At 44.3% G+C, this 12,474-nt stretch overlaps 2 protein-coding genes and 1 long non-coding RNA gene across 4 annotated transcripts in view; 1 reads left to right on the top strand and 2 right to left on the bottom strand.

Annotated features, from left to right (window-relative positions):
• The window catches only part of SACM1L (SAC1 like phosphatidylinositide phosphatase), a 34,411-nt gene extending 27,715 nt beyond the window's left edge, over positions 1 to 6,696 (top strand). Inside the window, exons 19-20 of the mRNA XM_083578036.1 lie at positions 2,912 to 2,969; positions 4,629 to 6,696. Of these exons, the coding sequence (XP_083434162.1) occupies positions 2,912 to 2,969; positions 4,629 to 4,765 (195 nt within the window). The 3' untranslated portion in view covers positions 4,766 to 6,696. The remainder of the gene's footprint in view (positions 1 to 2,911; positions 2,970 to 4,628) is intronic.
• LOC310745660 lies at positions 6,052 to 9,028 on the bottom strand. Its single transcript, XR_014540289.1, has 2 exons — positions 7,585 to 9,028; positions 6,052 to 7,188 (listed from the first exon to the last, which is right to left on the bottom strand). It is a non-coding gene; the product is annotated as an uncharacterized lncRNA (long non-coding RNA).
• A 127-nt stretch (positions 9,029 to 9,155) lies between these two features.
• Positions 9,156 to 12,474, bottom strand: part of LIMD1 (LIM domain containing 1) — a 41,013-nt gene continuing 37,694 nt past the window's right edge. For both annotated transcript variants that reach the window (XM_083577997.1, XM_083577998.1), the window contains exons 8-9: positions 11,200 to 11,268; positions 9,156 to 9,865 (exon numbers count right to left, since the gene is read on the bottom strand). In XM_083577997.1, coding sequence (XP_083434123.1) covers positions 9,725 to 9,865; positions 11,200 to 11,268 — 210 coding nt within the window. In that variant the 3' untranslated portion in view covers positions 9,156 to 9,724. The remainder of the gene's footprint in view (positions 9,866 to 11,199; positions 11,269 to 12,474) is intronic.

Here is a 12,474-nt window from a genome sequence, read left to right as displayed (position 1 = left end):
CTGAAGCCCTGGTTTGGCTTTTGCAAAGAGTAGAGCAACTTTCATGGCTTACATTTGGGGCTAGTGAAAAAAAACTGTGTGTCCAGTATTGGATTTGTATCCCTCTGTTTGTATCCCTCTCAAGCAGACTTGGGAGATAGTTACTTGCTGTCCAGAGGATAGCGTCTCACCTAATGTTCTCTCCTCCCCTTGCATAACAATGGGGAAGATTTTTACCGAGTTTATTTTCTTTGAAACAGAATCGTGGCTTTGCATATACCCCAAATCCTGGTTGAAAAACCAACAGTGGTTAATTACTAAACAAATGATGTTGGCTTGTTTAGCAGGAACCCACTGTTGGTTTTAAACAAGGATTTCTGGTTTGCATGCAGTGTTGGCGTTCTTTGAAGCTGAAAGTTAACTGGGCAGAAATCTTCCTCCTGGCTGGCTGGGAGTGGGGAGGGCGCAAGCCCAGAACTTTTCCATATAGCACTAGAACATGGCTTAGTGTTACGCGCAAAACAGTCCAGCAGGGATCTGAACTCTGATTTCATGCATGTAAAACCTGGCTATGACACCATCCTACAGTATACAGTGGCCATGATAAATAGAACTGATCCTGTTCTCTGCAGCTGAGCAGAATAGGATGACCCTCTTTGAACCTCCAGACTCTCCCCTGCCACTTGGGCAGTTTTCTGATGGTCCAGCAGTGGAATTGCAGGTGTGACTTTACTGAGGGCCCAGCTCTTCCCTTGGCGGGCTTCCCGCAGGCGGCTTTTCACAGCTGTCGCAGTACTTGTGTGAGCATCGGGGAGCTAGCTGTTGTTTTCTGCTCGTGATCAATAAGGAGGCTAAAAATAGAAGCGCTATTAGCAAAACTTCAGGTGCGCTTGGAATTGTGGGCAAGTATTAGCAGCTGTTCTCTGTAGAGATTTCTGCACGGAGAAGCAAGGAAAGGGGTTTTTGCGTGTGTGAATTTCACAATAGCTGCTGTTAACCTTAACGCTGCAGAATGTGTGGCTGGCAGAACAGAGATCAGCTTTCAGCAGACTGGTGCCCTCCAGATGTTTTGGATGACAATTCCCAATTCTCAGCCAGCTGTGCTTGTAGAGATGTCATCTAAAACATCTGAAGGATGCCAGGTTAGCAAGGGCTGGTCTGCACATGTCTCCTAAACACCCACCTCTTTACCCCTGTCTGTGATGCCTGAGATGTGTGCTTTCCTGACCCACATGATTTCTGTGACTGTAATTAGCAGTGCTCGAAATTCACCAGGCACATTTTGCACCTGGCTATCGGCCACCTGCAACCAAATGAAGGTAAGATAGAAAGGCGATTGGTCATCTGTAGCCTCTGCCCACTTGGCTAACCCTAGTGCTGTGACCTCTCCGTAGCCCCCTGGAAATCCAGGCAAGTGGAGACAGGAGGATGCTCTGCTTTAGTTTTTGCTGTCATGGGCTAAAGACAGACATCTTCCTACACAGTTACAGGCACCAGTGGGATGCGGGTGGAGCTGTGGTCTAAACCACTGAGCCTCTTGGGCTTGCCGATCAGATTGGCGGTTCGAATCTTCACGACAGGGTGAGCTCCCATTGCTCTGCCCCAGCTCCTGCCAACCTAGCAGTTCGAAAGCATGCCAGTGCAAGTAGATAAATAGGTACCACTGTGGCGGGAAGGTAAATGGCATTTCCATGCGCTCTGGTTTCCGTCACAGTGTTGCATTGCGCCAGAAACAGTTTAGTCATGCTGGCCACATGATCTGACGCTGGCTCCTTCGGCCTGAAGCGAGATGAGCACCACACCCCATAGTTGTGTTTGAGTGAACTTAACTGTCCAGGGGTCCTTTGCCTTTACAGGTACCAGGCAGTAAACTGCAATACTGAAACTTTTCTATACATCTAAAGAGCAGGGGGAAGTCAAAACGCACTGTTTTTTGTTTGTTATACGTGTTACCTTTCTTCAGAAGTCGATATGGCGTATGTAGGGTTCCTAGGCAGTCATTCATTTCTGCATAGCGCGAGAGGAGGCATGCAGGCCTAAGGCTCATCACAATCGTGCCAGGCATAGAAAGGTGGGGTGTGGGAAGTAATGCCTGTGTGGCCACGCCATGGAATCATAGAATTGTAGAGTGGCAGAGACCACGAGGGGCATCTAGTCCACCCCCTCCAATGCGAGGAACCTTTTGCCCAATGCGGGGCTCGAACCCATCACCCCCAAGATCAACAGTCTCCTGCTCCCCCAACAGAGCTGTTCTTTGGTGCTTGGAATACGGTTTGTGAGCTCAGCAGGTAATGCAAGAAACAGCGGGAGTGAGATGGACTCTGGTGAAAATAGCACAGGGAGGAAAAGGGCAGGAATCAGAAGGGCTGGCAGAACTTTAGAGGGGGAAAATCCTGTTCCTCGCCCAACTTCACTAAGTTTTCATAGAGCCACATACAGCCAAGCTGTTCTGAAACCAGTGTCCGCACCCGTTCAACCCTGTTCCTGCAACTCATGCAAACTTTGCAGAAATGAACATTCTTTGTTTTCTGTAGCACATGTTTAATGTCCAAAAGTCCCATACAATATCCTTTGCGCTGCACAGAAGGGTTTAATACATTGCAGCAAGTTAGATGCGGTGACTAGCTTTTCCTACAACAAAGGAGGGTTCCTCCTGTATTTAAAGGCTGCCAAATTGTGGTGTACGGTTTTGTTGGCTGAAGCCAATTGCATCGGATGAAACAACCAAGAGTTATGCCACAATAAATCCGTTGGTGTATGAAACATTTCTGAAAATGGGGTATGCTCAGAATAACTCCTGTTTCTGATCAGATTGGCATGTTAAGATTACTGATGTGCTAACACCATACTCTCTACTTTGTGTGTAACTGAGCTATGAAACAGTATTATGTATTGCCTTTTAATTCTGTTTTCTCCCCATTTTCTTTCTCAGTTGCCTATTATTATGGTGGTGGCTTTCTCGATGTGCATTATCTGCTTGCTTATGGCTGGTAAGTGATCATCTGACCTGTGCGTGAAATTCACAGCAATATTGTACATAAGTCAATGGCAGTAGCTTCTTGGAAGTTAACGAGAGGTTTTTATAGGAGCTCTTTCTGCAGTTGGGTATCATCAGAGCTAGACATGGGCAGTTTGTGGGTGAGAATTGACAAGCATCGTAGCAAACAAGCCACAAAATCTGATGGCTAGCCTCATGTTTATGAGGAGTTCAGTGTACTCTGGAAAAACCCCTTGAAGCAGTATAGCATCATTGGACCATAGTACCAGCAAGCTGCCTAAGTTTGTCCTCTGCTCCAAAGCAGTATCTTCCACACCGAGATTGCTATAGTTTTAATCCTCATTTGCTGAAAATGTAGGGCAAGAACAAAGAGTATCACATCATATGTACATGCAGGAAAAACTTGTGTGGCCAAGAATTCATATTGTTCAAGTTTTAGGAGCTGAATTTCAACTACAGCAGAGCCAATTTTAACCTCTGTATTTGCAATGGCTTAGTAAAAATGATTAGGTAGCCAAATAACCAGAGCCCCATTACCTTTTCAGATACTTATTATCAGTGCTATGTCCTAGATCAAAATTATGTTTCCTAAAGAAAGTTAATATTTCTTTAAAATAGAAGGGAGGAATTGCAGTGTTGATGCATTATAATGATATACAATGGCTTACGGGCCACTTAGGGACGTGGGTGGCGCTGTGGGTTAAACCACAGAGCCTAGGACTTGCCGATCAGAAGGTCGGCGGTTCAAATCCCCGCGACGGGGTGAGCTCCCGTTGCTTGGTCCCTGCTCGTGCCAACCTAGCAGTTCGAAAGCACGTCAAAGTGCAAGTAGATAAATAGGTACCGCTCCGGCGGGAAGGTAAATGGCGTTTCCATGCGCTGCTCTGGTTCGCTGGCTACCTCGGCCAATAAAGTGAGATGAGTGCCGCAACCCCAGAGTCGGCCACGACTGGACCTAATAGTCAGGGGTCCCTTTACCTTTACGGGCCACTTAACGGCATCCCCCGCTGAATAAAATATTCTCCCTCATAAGCTACAGGGAGTGGAGCATTTCAGGTGCGTCCAAATGACAAACAGCTTTACCATGCCTGATGCCGTAAGTCAGTGGGAAATTCAAACCATGCCTGCTGCAAAGTGCCTGCAGAAGAAGAATGGGGAGTGCTCTTAGCATGCACCTGATTCTTCGCAGCTGCGGGCTGAAATTAAGATCACCTGGTGCCAGGTGGTTGCTAGGTACGTGGACCCCACTTGCCTGTCTGAAATGGCCCATGGAGGGTTGGCTGCCTTTGCATGCAGCCCCCCATTTCCTCACCCTTGATGCTGTGAGAGACCCCACTTGCATTCCAGTGTTTTGCTGTGCCATGTGCTCTCTTTCACAGTACATTTTCTGCAAAGGCCCATACCACCTGCTGTATGTTTTCCTAATACTCTCCGTCACCCTTCAGGTTCCCAAATGTCACCTTCAATACATATGAAAATATTCTCACCACTTCTGCTGATAAATACGTCGGCGGCGTGTGGGGAAGAACACTCAGATTTATAGATCTGAAATTGCCCTTCAGAATTCTAGCAGGCTTCCCTTTTTCTGGTCGCTAATATGGTTTCTCAATAGTCCTTGTACGTAGCTGAAAGCAATTTGTTGTGTCCACAGGTGACACCTGGACAGAGACCCTGGCCTACGTGGTTTTCTGGGGAAGCGCAAGCTTTGGAACTCTTGCTATCATCCTTTACAACGGCAAGGATTTTGTAGATGCGCCCAGGCTGGTTCAGAAGGAGAAGATGGACTGAATTTGTGTGTGTGGAAAACAGCTTGGTAGAGATGGCTCCTCAACCAGTACCTGGAGCCTCTACTGACCTGCTTTCCACACAAGCTCGTGGTCTTTTTTTCTTTTTAGCTTTCATCTTTGCAGGGTGAAAAATTGAATCAAACTTACTACTTGGTGGAGGGGATTCGCCGTTTTGATTCTATAGTCACAATGATCTTAGGAGTATTGCATTTACTGGAGAGCTTGCGCACATAACCGTTAGGAGGATTAAGAGATGAAAGCCAGTTTGCACCGTGGTCCCACAGGGTGTTAACTGGATTCACAAAAAGGGTGTGCCAAGCTTCACAACCCATGAATGTAGTATTGTAAAATCTTTTGAGATGTCTCAGCCTTCTTTTTAAAAAAAGATGCTGTTCTCCTGACGTTACTTAGTGATCTAGCCACTACTAGGGTACAACCAGGTTACAATATCTGATACTAGTAAAAAGCCTTGCTTATTAACAATATCAACAATTGCTGCTTAATTAAACTTCTGTTGAGTGCCCTTGTGGCCAGGAGAAAAGTCGATGTATCAAGCGCAGGGTTGTATGTATTTGTGTGTGTCTCCCCCCAATATATTTTTCTCCTCGTGCTCCCTTATCTAAAGGCCAGTCTCTCCTGCCATTTCTGGGACTGCTGATGCAATATTCTGTTTAAATCATTGTCGGGAGGATTGACTCTGTTTGGAACATGTCCTGTGCTGCTTTAATGACTACAGTCCTTAGAAGACTTAGACGACAAACTTCAGTATGATTAAAGATTGTTTTGTCTCTTAAGAAGATGTAAATGGAATCAAAGAATGTAAAGCTACTTATCTGAACCCTCTTATGCTAAAGGTCCAAAGTATTTGCTTCTTTCCGAAGAGTCTCAAACGCAGAAGGTATTTCTTATTAATTTGGCAAACCACCTGCTGCTTTATGCTGCCTTGGTTTTAGGAGGGGTAATCTGTGGAAGACAATATACATTTGATGCATTTTGGGGGAGGGGAGGGGAGGGGAGGGGAAGTTAATTCCATATTTGCACTTGGGATCAACATCAGCTTGCTTTTTGTGCATGCCGTAATTATATTTCTCTACAATTGTAACTTTCTCTGGAAACTACTAAGCTCTAAGAATAGCCTTGTGCTGGTTATCAATAAATGTGTGTCTCAACTTTAGTGCTTCCAAGCTTTATATTAAAAACTAGATGATCTAAATCCAAGGACCAATTTTAAACTACTTTGTCAACCATTTTCTAATTACTTGCGTTCAGAACCAGACATGGATCACCTTCAGGTACTGTGAATTGTTTAATTATACTTCCTGTAATTACAGCTGTATAGTCGAGATTGCAATTATGAATTTAAGTATTAGGAGGACATGTAGACAACTAGGGGTTAATGCAGTTGGTCATTCCAAGCTAAAACACAACTTGCTGTGCAGTTTTTCATTGTATGACAATTGAACATACTGTACCGTATGGAAACAGCAACTGTTCATTTTAACCTTTGAATGTTTGAGGGTCTCTGAGTTTGTTTCAATATTATTCTCACAGTCCTTGTAATAACATATGCAGTTTTTGTTTGCAGAGGAAAAAACAGTCAGCAGAGTTCGAAAACTAAAATCCAAGTCATCCACTTCAATGCGTGGAAAATATAAAAAAGGTCTTGCATCAAATGTTTGATTTAATGTTCATTAGCAGATCATTTTTTAAGTGACTCCTGCTTTTGTCCTTCTGATGCACTTCCCATTAAGAACTTGTTGCAACAAAGAAGGAAGTTTGGGCAGCTAGCATTGTTAGAAAAGAACTAAATTTCTGTAGGCTTGAGGTTTGGAAGAATGTCTGTTTTCCATCGCTTTGCAAAGAGGTTGCATTTCTAAGTCCACACAGTGTACTCAAACAATAATAAAACTTCCATCTTTTCTAAATACTGAATTCTGTCTCTGAATCCTGATTGATTAATGGACAAAATGTGTATTGGGACTGTGGTTAAAGGCAGAATGAAGATGAATAGCTACAGACTAGCCATATTCTGCTAGACATCATTGGATTGTATTACGTAATTCGCCATCTTTGGGGGTGGGAAAGAACTGTTGTGAAAATACTCATGGACTCTTAGTTATTTTTAACGCTCTGCATGACCTCCAACTTACCCCATTTCCACATGCAGCCATTTTAAAGATTCTAATGTATGCTGCAAAATACCCAGTACGTTTAGCTAATCATGTATGGAGGACTTTAGCTGAAGGACTGAAATAAAAACAACAGTAGCTCAAATGCATTTAGGATGTAAGTTAAAATGTGAAGGAAATAAAATAAAAGTACATACCTTTTAAATCATTTTTAAAGTTGAAATACAAAGAGCACCTCATCTGCTGCACCATGTCGAAACAGGAGAAGCTCATGTTGCATGGATTTATGAAATATCTGAAAATGAAAGTATGAACTGCTTGTGTTCCCCCTGAAATCACAATAACCCCTTTCTTCCTTGTGGGTTCTACTTTGCTAATTTAGGATGCAATATAAAACTACACCGTGCAACTGTATCTATAGGACTCCAATGTGAGGATTGAGAATAGAAGCCAGAGAGTTAAGGTCATGGCTGAGCATACAGAAGGCCACTTGCCTATCCCCAGCCCAAAGGGATAAGATGGCAAGCAATTGAAGGTGGAAATAAGAGCGTCCCATCACAACTGTAATGAACATTTTCCATGACATGGCCTGCTACACCGAGTTGGCATCCAAACACCATCTGGGCAGATCTGTTGGCTTCTCAGATACAGCAGCTGGTGTGTTGAAAGTAATAAAGGAAACCAGACCCACCTGCTATCATGATGCCCGACTGCTTTTGCTACAGGAAATCACTCTGATTATTTTTAACACAACAGTGACTGTGCAACCTAAGGGAGAGAATTCAAGATCTGTGATCCACAAGTTTGCATATGGCGCTCAATCAGGTGCTACAGCTTAACCAGAAAACCAAGTATTTAAAAAAGCACCAGGTCTTAGAGCTTGGAGGAAAATCAGCTATAACCGCAATTATAAGTTCACAGTGGAAAAAAATATTTACAAAGGCCTCTCAAAAGTTGAGCACACATCAAAGCGCTGATGCAGAATTAGTTTATTGGCACTCAGTAAGCTTGGATTGCATTAGGGTGATCAACTCCTTGACTTCTGGGGCAAACATTTTAAAATTAACATTAATTAAATTAACATCCGCTTCAGTTTATCCCAAGAATTAGTAACTAAAGTGTACACACACTCACATATTCCAAAGCCCATGTCAAATGTATTAAACACATACTTTAATTGTAAAAGTTAAGATTTAAGGCACAGGAGTTCCAAGACAAAAACGGGTGTTAATCTATTCTTCCTAGACAGTATAGAAGATCCTAGTCTTGAAAATAATCTCTGATTATTTGGCAGCCCGGTCAGGCAGTGGCCGGTAGAACAGACCCTAAAGCTCTACCCCGACTCAAATTGTTCCAAGTGCTCAAAATAAGTGAGGCTATTAAAGAGCAGCAAGCTGTGCTAACCTTAAATTTGTGCTCTTGAGTCACTGTGACTATTTATTTCACAGCAATGCCAGTGGCGTAGTAAACTCTGAAGTGCAGGCCCTCTTTGTGACAGCCTCCGCAGCCAACCTCTTCCAAGACGATAGAACAAAAACGAGTATTTGCCCAATGCAGACATTATGGCTTCAATATCAAGCCAGCATTTTCCACATCCCCGGCTACCTTGTTTACTATCCAGCCTGATGGAAGAGTTACAGTGAACTCTCAGCTCCCTATTTTGTGACATTTTAGTTGGCCACAACAAACGGAGCTATGGGGTTTTTCAAAACAGGAGTGGCAGTTTTACCCTTCACTTTGCATGCTGACGTTATCTGCCTCTCTCTTCGGCTTGCCTTGTTCGACGGGTTTTTCCTCACAGAAAAGCTTATTTATCTGACATGCAGAGGATTAGCAAATAGCAGCATCCCGGGAGATGATCTCATCATCACCATCCCTGTTGTGAAGTTAAGCGGCAATGTTTTGTCCCTACTCCACAACAACACTTGCTGGTGGCTGAGCTGTGGGAACAGGTAGAAAGTAGAGCTGGGTTTCTAAAACAAATGGTGAGGGCAGATCAGGCCCTCCAACCTGCATGCAATAGGGTAGGACAATAGGATAACTTCCACCAATGTAAGGAAAGGCAGGTGATTACGTCTCGGTCACCACAAATTAACAACATCACGAGAGTCTGCTCAGACTTGCTTGCGGGCTGGACGTTGGTGTTTCCCTGATTGACTATCACAACAAGAAGCCACAAGATGATGAAGAAGAGGAGTTTGGATTTGATATCCCGCTTTATCACTACGCGAAGGAGTCTCAAAGCGGCTAACATTCCCTTCCTCCCCTACAACAAACACTCTGAGAGGTGAGTGGGGCTGAGAGACTTCAGAGAAGTGTGACTGGCCCAAGGTCACCCAGCAGCTGCATGTGGAGGAGTGGAGACGCGAACCCGGTTCCCCAGATTACGAGTCTACCGCTCTTAACCACTACACCACACTGGCTCTCAGATGAGACGTGCAGGTGTATTGTCACTTATTTGTGGCACTTTCTTGTGTCCTTTAAAGGGTATTCGTTGTGATTTTGCTTGCTAAAAATTCCTCTCAAATCACTCGAGAAGAGAACACTCCCACCACTTTCTCCAAGCAAAAAAAAGGGGGGGAGAAGCACACAAGGAGCCACAAATCACTCCAGCTAATACTGCAAGTTTTTGTCCGAAACGAAAACAAATCCTGTGTTGTGTGCAATTGCCACACAACGCAATGCACAAGGCCAAAAAGAAAGAAAAAAAAGAGAGCCTCTTCCTTCATCTTCTCGCTGCAAATCGCCAGCTGAGGTAGATACGCACCTCAAAAACGACAGCTGCGAAAACCCTTCCCTTGGCAGGCTTCTGGGACGTTTGGCAGAACTGGCTAGAAATGGTGTACGTAGGCATCCGCATGAGTTGTTGTGCCTTTCTCTATATGTTTAAGGTGGCAGGAATGGCAGAGCAGGTGGTCATCTAGGGGGTAACACCGATGTCCGTCTTCGTCGTTGAGTTCCATGCCGCAGTCCTACGTGAGAAACGAAAGGGACAGAACTGCTATTCAGGACATGCACCAGCCATAAAACGAGGCCTTTCCGAGGTTTATGGGCAATCTTCTGATCAGCGGCCCCAGCCCAGAGTGTCAGTACAGATTAATAGTCAATTCCTAGCTGTCAGTTAAGGAAAACTTGATTCTGTCCCCGTGAAACAAAACAGCAAGAGGATTTAAAACAGTTCGCTCCAAGTGAGATTCCGCACAACTGCTCTATGCTGAAACAGGTGTGTATGTGTTTTAAATTCTAAACTCAGCAAGGATGCCTAGGCTGGAGAACCTCTCAGGAGGTTATGAACGTGCGAGTTTTGGACTTTACACGTGGACAAAACTACAGAGAGTTGTATCCCAAGTTAGTCCTATTCAGATTAAAGGACCCCTGACCATTAGGTCCAGCCATGGCCGACTCTGGGGTTGCAGCGCTCATCTCGCTTTACTGGCCGAGGGAGCCGGCGTACATCTTCCGGGTCATGTGGCCAGCATGACTAAGCCGCTTCTTGCGAACCAGAGCAGCGCACGGAAACGCCGTTTACCTTCCTGCCGGAGCGGTACCTATTTATCTACTTGCACTTTGGCGTGCTTTCGAACTGCTAGGTTGGCAGGAGCAGGGACTGAGCAACGGGAGCTCACCCCATCACGGGGATTCGAGGCGCCGACCTTCTGATCGGCAAGTCCTAGGCTCTGTGGTTTAACCCACAGTGCCACCCATGTTCCTATTCAGATTAGGCCCACTGAAATTCATGGACCAACTTAAGTCTGAGTAAAATTGAGCGATGTACTAGGGGTACATCTTTAATCTTGGTGTTATTTTAACAATTGGCATGGCTTGGGGTTAGACAGAATTTCTGTGGCCTATTGAAAGGCATGTCAAACTGACTAGTGAAGACAATCTCTTGTTTTTATGAGACCGGCAGCGTTATGCCTTGACTTGAGCTAGTCAAGCTAAAACTAACAGCCTCTAGGGGGGTAATCAAGGTCCTGACATCCATATTAACCCCATACGAAGCAAAATAAATTCATTGTGAAAATACGTAAGAATTGCCTGTCGTGCATCCGATTCATGTGAGAAGGATCACATTATTTACTGGTGTCCCATCTGGAAATGAATGACGCACTACTGCTTTTGAGTTATTTCAGATCAATGGTGTCCAATTTGGTCCCTCTCCAGATGATGTTGGACTACAACTCCCATCAAACCATTGGTCAGTTCAGGATACCCTCTAGCGGTTAAGAAACAACTGTCTTAAAACTACATATACTTGCTACTTCTATTTACTTTATATTGTGTCTGTAATGAACAGCTGCCCTACCTCACAGCAGTAACATTCCACATGGTAATCCTTGTGCATTGACACAACACGTATAGTCTCATCGGATCCCTGGGAACATTAAAGCACAAAACAAAGACAAAAGGTGTTGTTTTTTAAAAAAAGGAGAGATGGGCTGAAATGAACTAATCTGGAATTTGCTCTGGGCCACGTGAAACTTTCTTAGGGCAAAGTGAAGGATGAAGCGAATGCCTAAACACAAGGTTTGTGCAAACTTCTGGCAGCCTCCCCAAGTGAGACAAACCTAATATCTACACGCTAAAAAGAAAAATCCCTGATCACACTGATTTAAGCAAAGACAAAATTTTACAGGAGATACCCCATAGCATTTAAACATTCTCAAGTGTTATTGCTTGGAACAGCAATCCCAAGCATAGCTCACATATTTTTGGTCAGCAAATAGCAAAAAGGGGGAGGAGAGTCATGCTTTCAAAGTTCTGTGCAAAGGAACACCCATGTAAAATAGTTTTTTTTCTGTGACTTAAGACTCTGAACATACATTTGATTGCTGTGCATAACTTACTCCAGTTTTGAGGAAGATTTTTCTTTCCAAATTAGAGGTGGAAGGGCATGAGGATTTTGGATGCAATCCAAGATGTGTTAGGCGCACCTAAGTCTCACTAAAATCAGCATAGCTTTCTGGATGATCCTGAGCATGTTTACTCAGAAACAAGTCCCACTGAGTTAAAATGTGCCTTACTCTCTAGCAAGTGTCCTTAGGATTGCAGTTACAGGATTGCAACTCAGCTCTGCAGTTCCATTTATTTAAGTGGGGGTTAGGTGCCACAAACTTTTGTTGGATTGTATCCTTAGGATCCAAACCAGCAGAAGTTAAGATTTGGCTAAATTCCATTAAAACCAATGGAAACCATTAACTATGGCAAAGTCCACTTCCCAGAGAAATGGCACCTTAAAGACCCAGTGGCGTAGCGTGGGTTGTCAGCACCCGGGGCAAGGCAAGTAATTTGCGCCCCCTAACCTGTGGATTTGCGCCTCTAACCCTAACCCCCAGATGTTGCGCCCGGTGCGGCCGGCCCCCCCTGCACCCCCCACGCTACGCCACTGTAAAGACCTGTCTACAGAGAACCATCTATAAAACCTCATGCCTCAAGGAATCTGTTAGTTTTTCAAGTGCCACAGCAGCCTTTGTCAAATCTATCTATGACTCCAGTTAGGAGCTCTTCACATCTTTCACAAGACTGGGGGCCTTGCTAATATTCCACTCACAGAGATTTGTTTATTTAAAAGCATTTCTAA

This window comes from Podarcis filfolensis (genome assembly GCF_964270895.1).
Source record: "Podarcis filfolensis genome assembly, chromosome: 12".
In the NCBI taxonomy this organism is placed as follows: Eukaryota; Metazoa; Chordata; class Lepidosauria; order Squamata; family Lacertidae; genus Podarcis; species Podarcis filfolensis.
The sequence above is the reverse complement of the archived record's forward strand: the minus strand, read 5'-3'. Positions and strand labels throughout refer to the sequence as shown.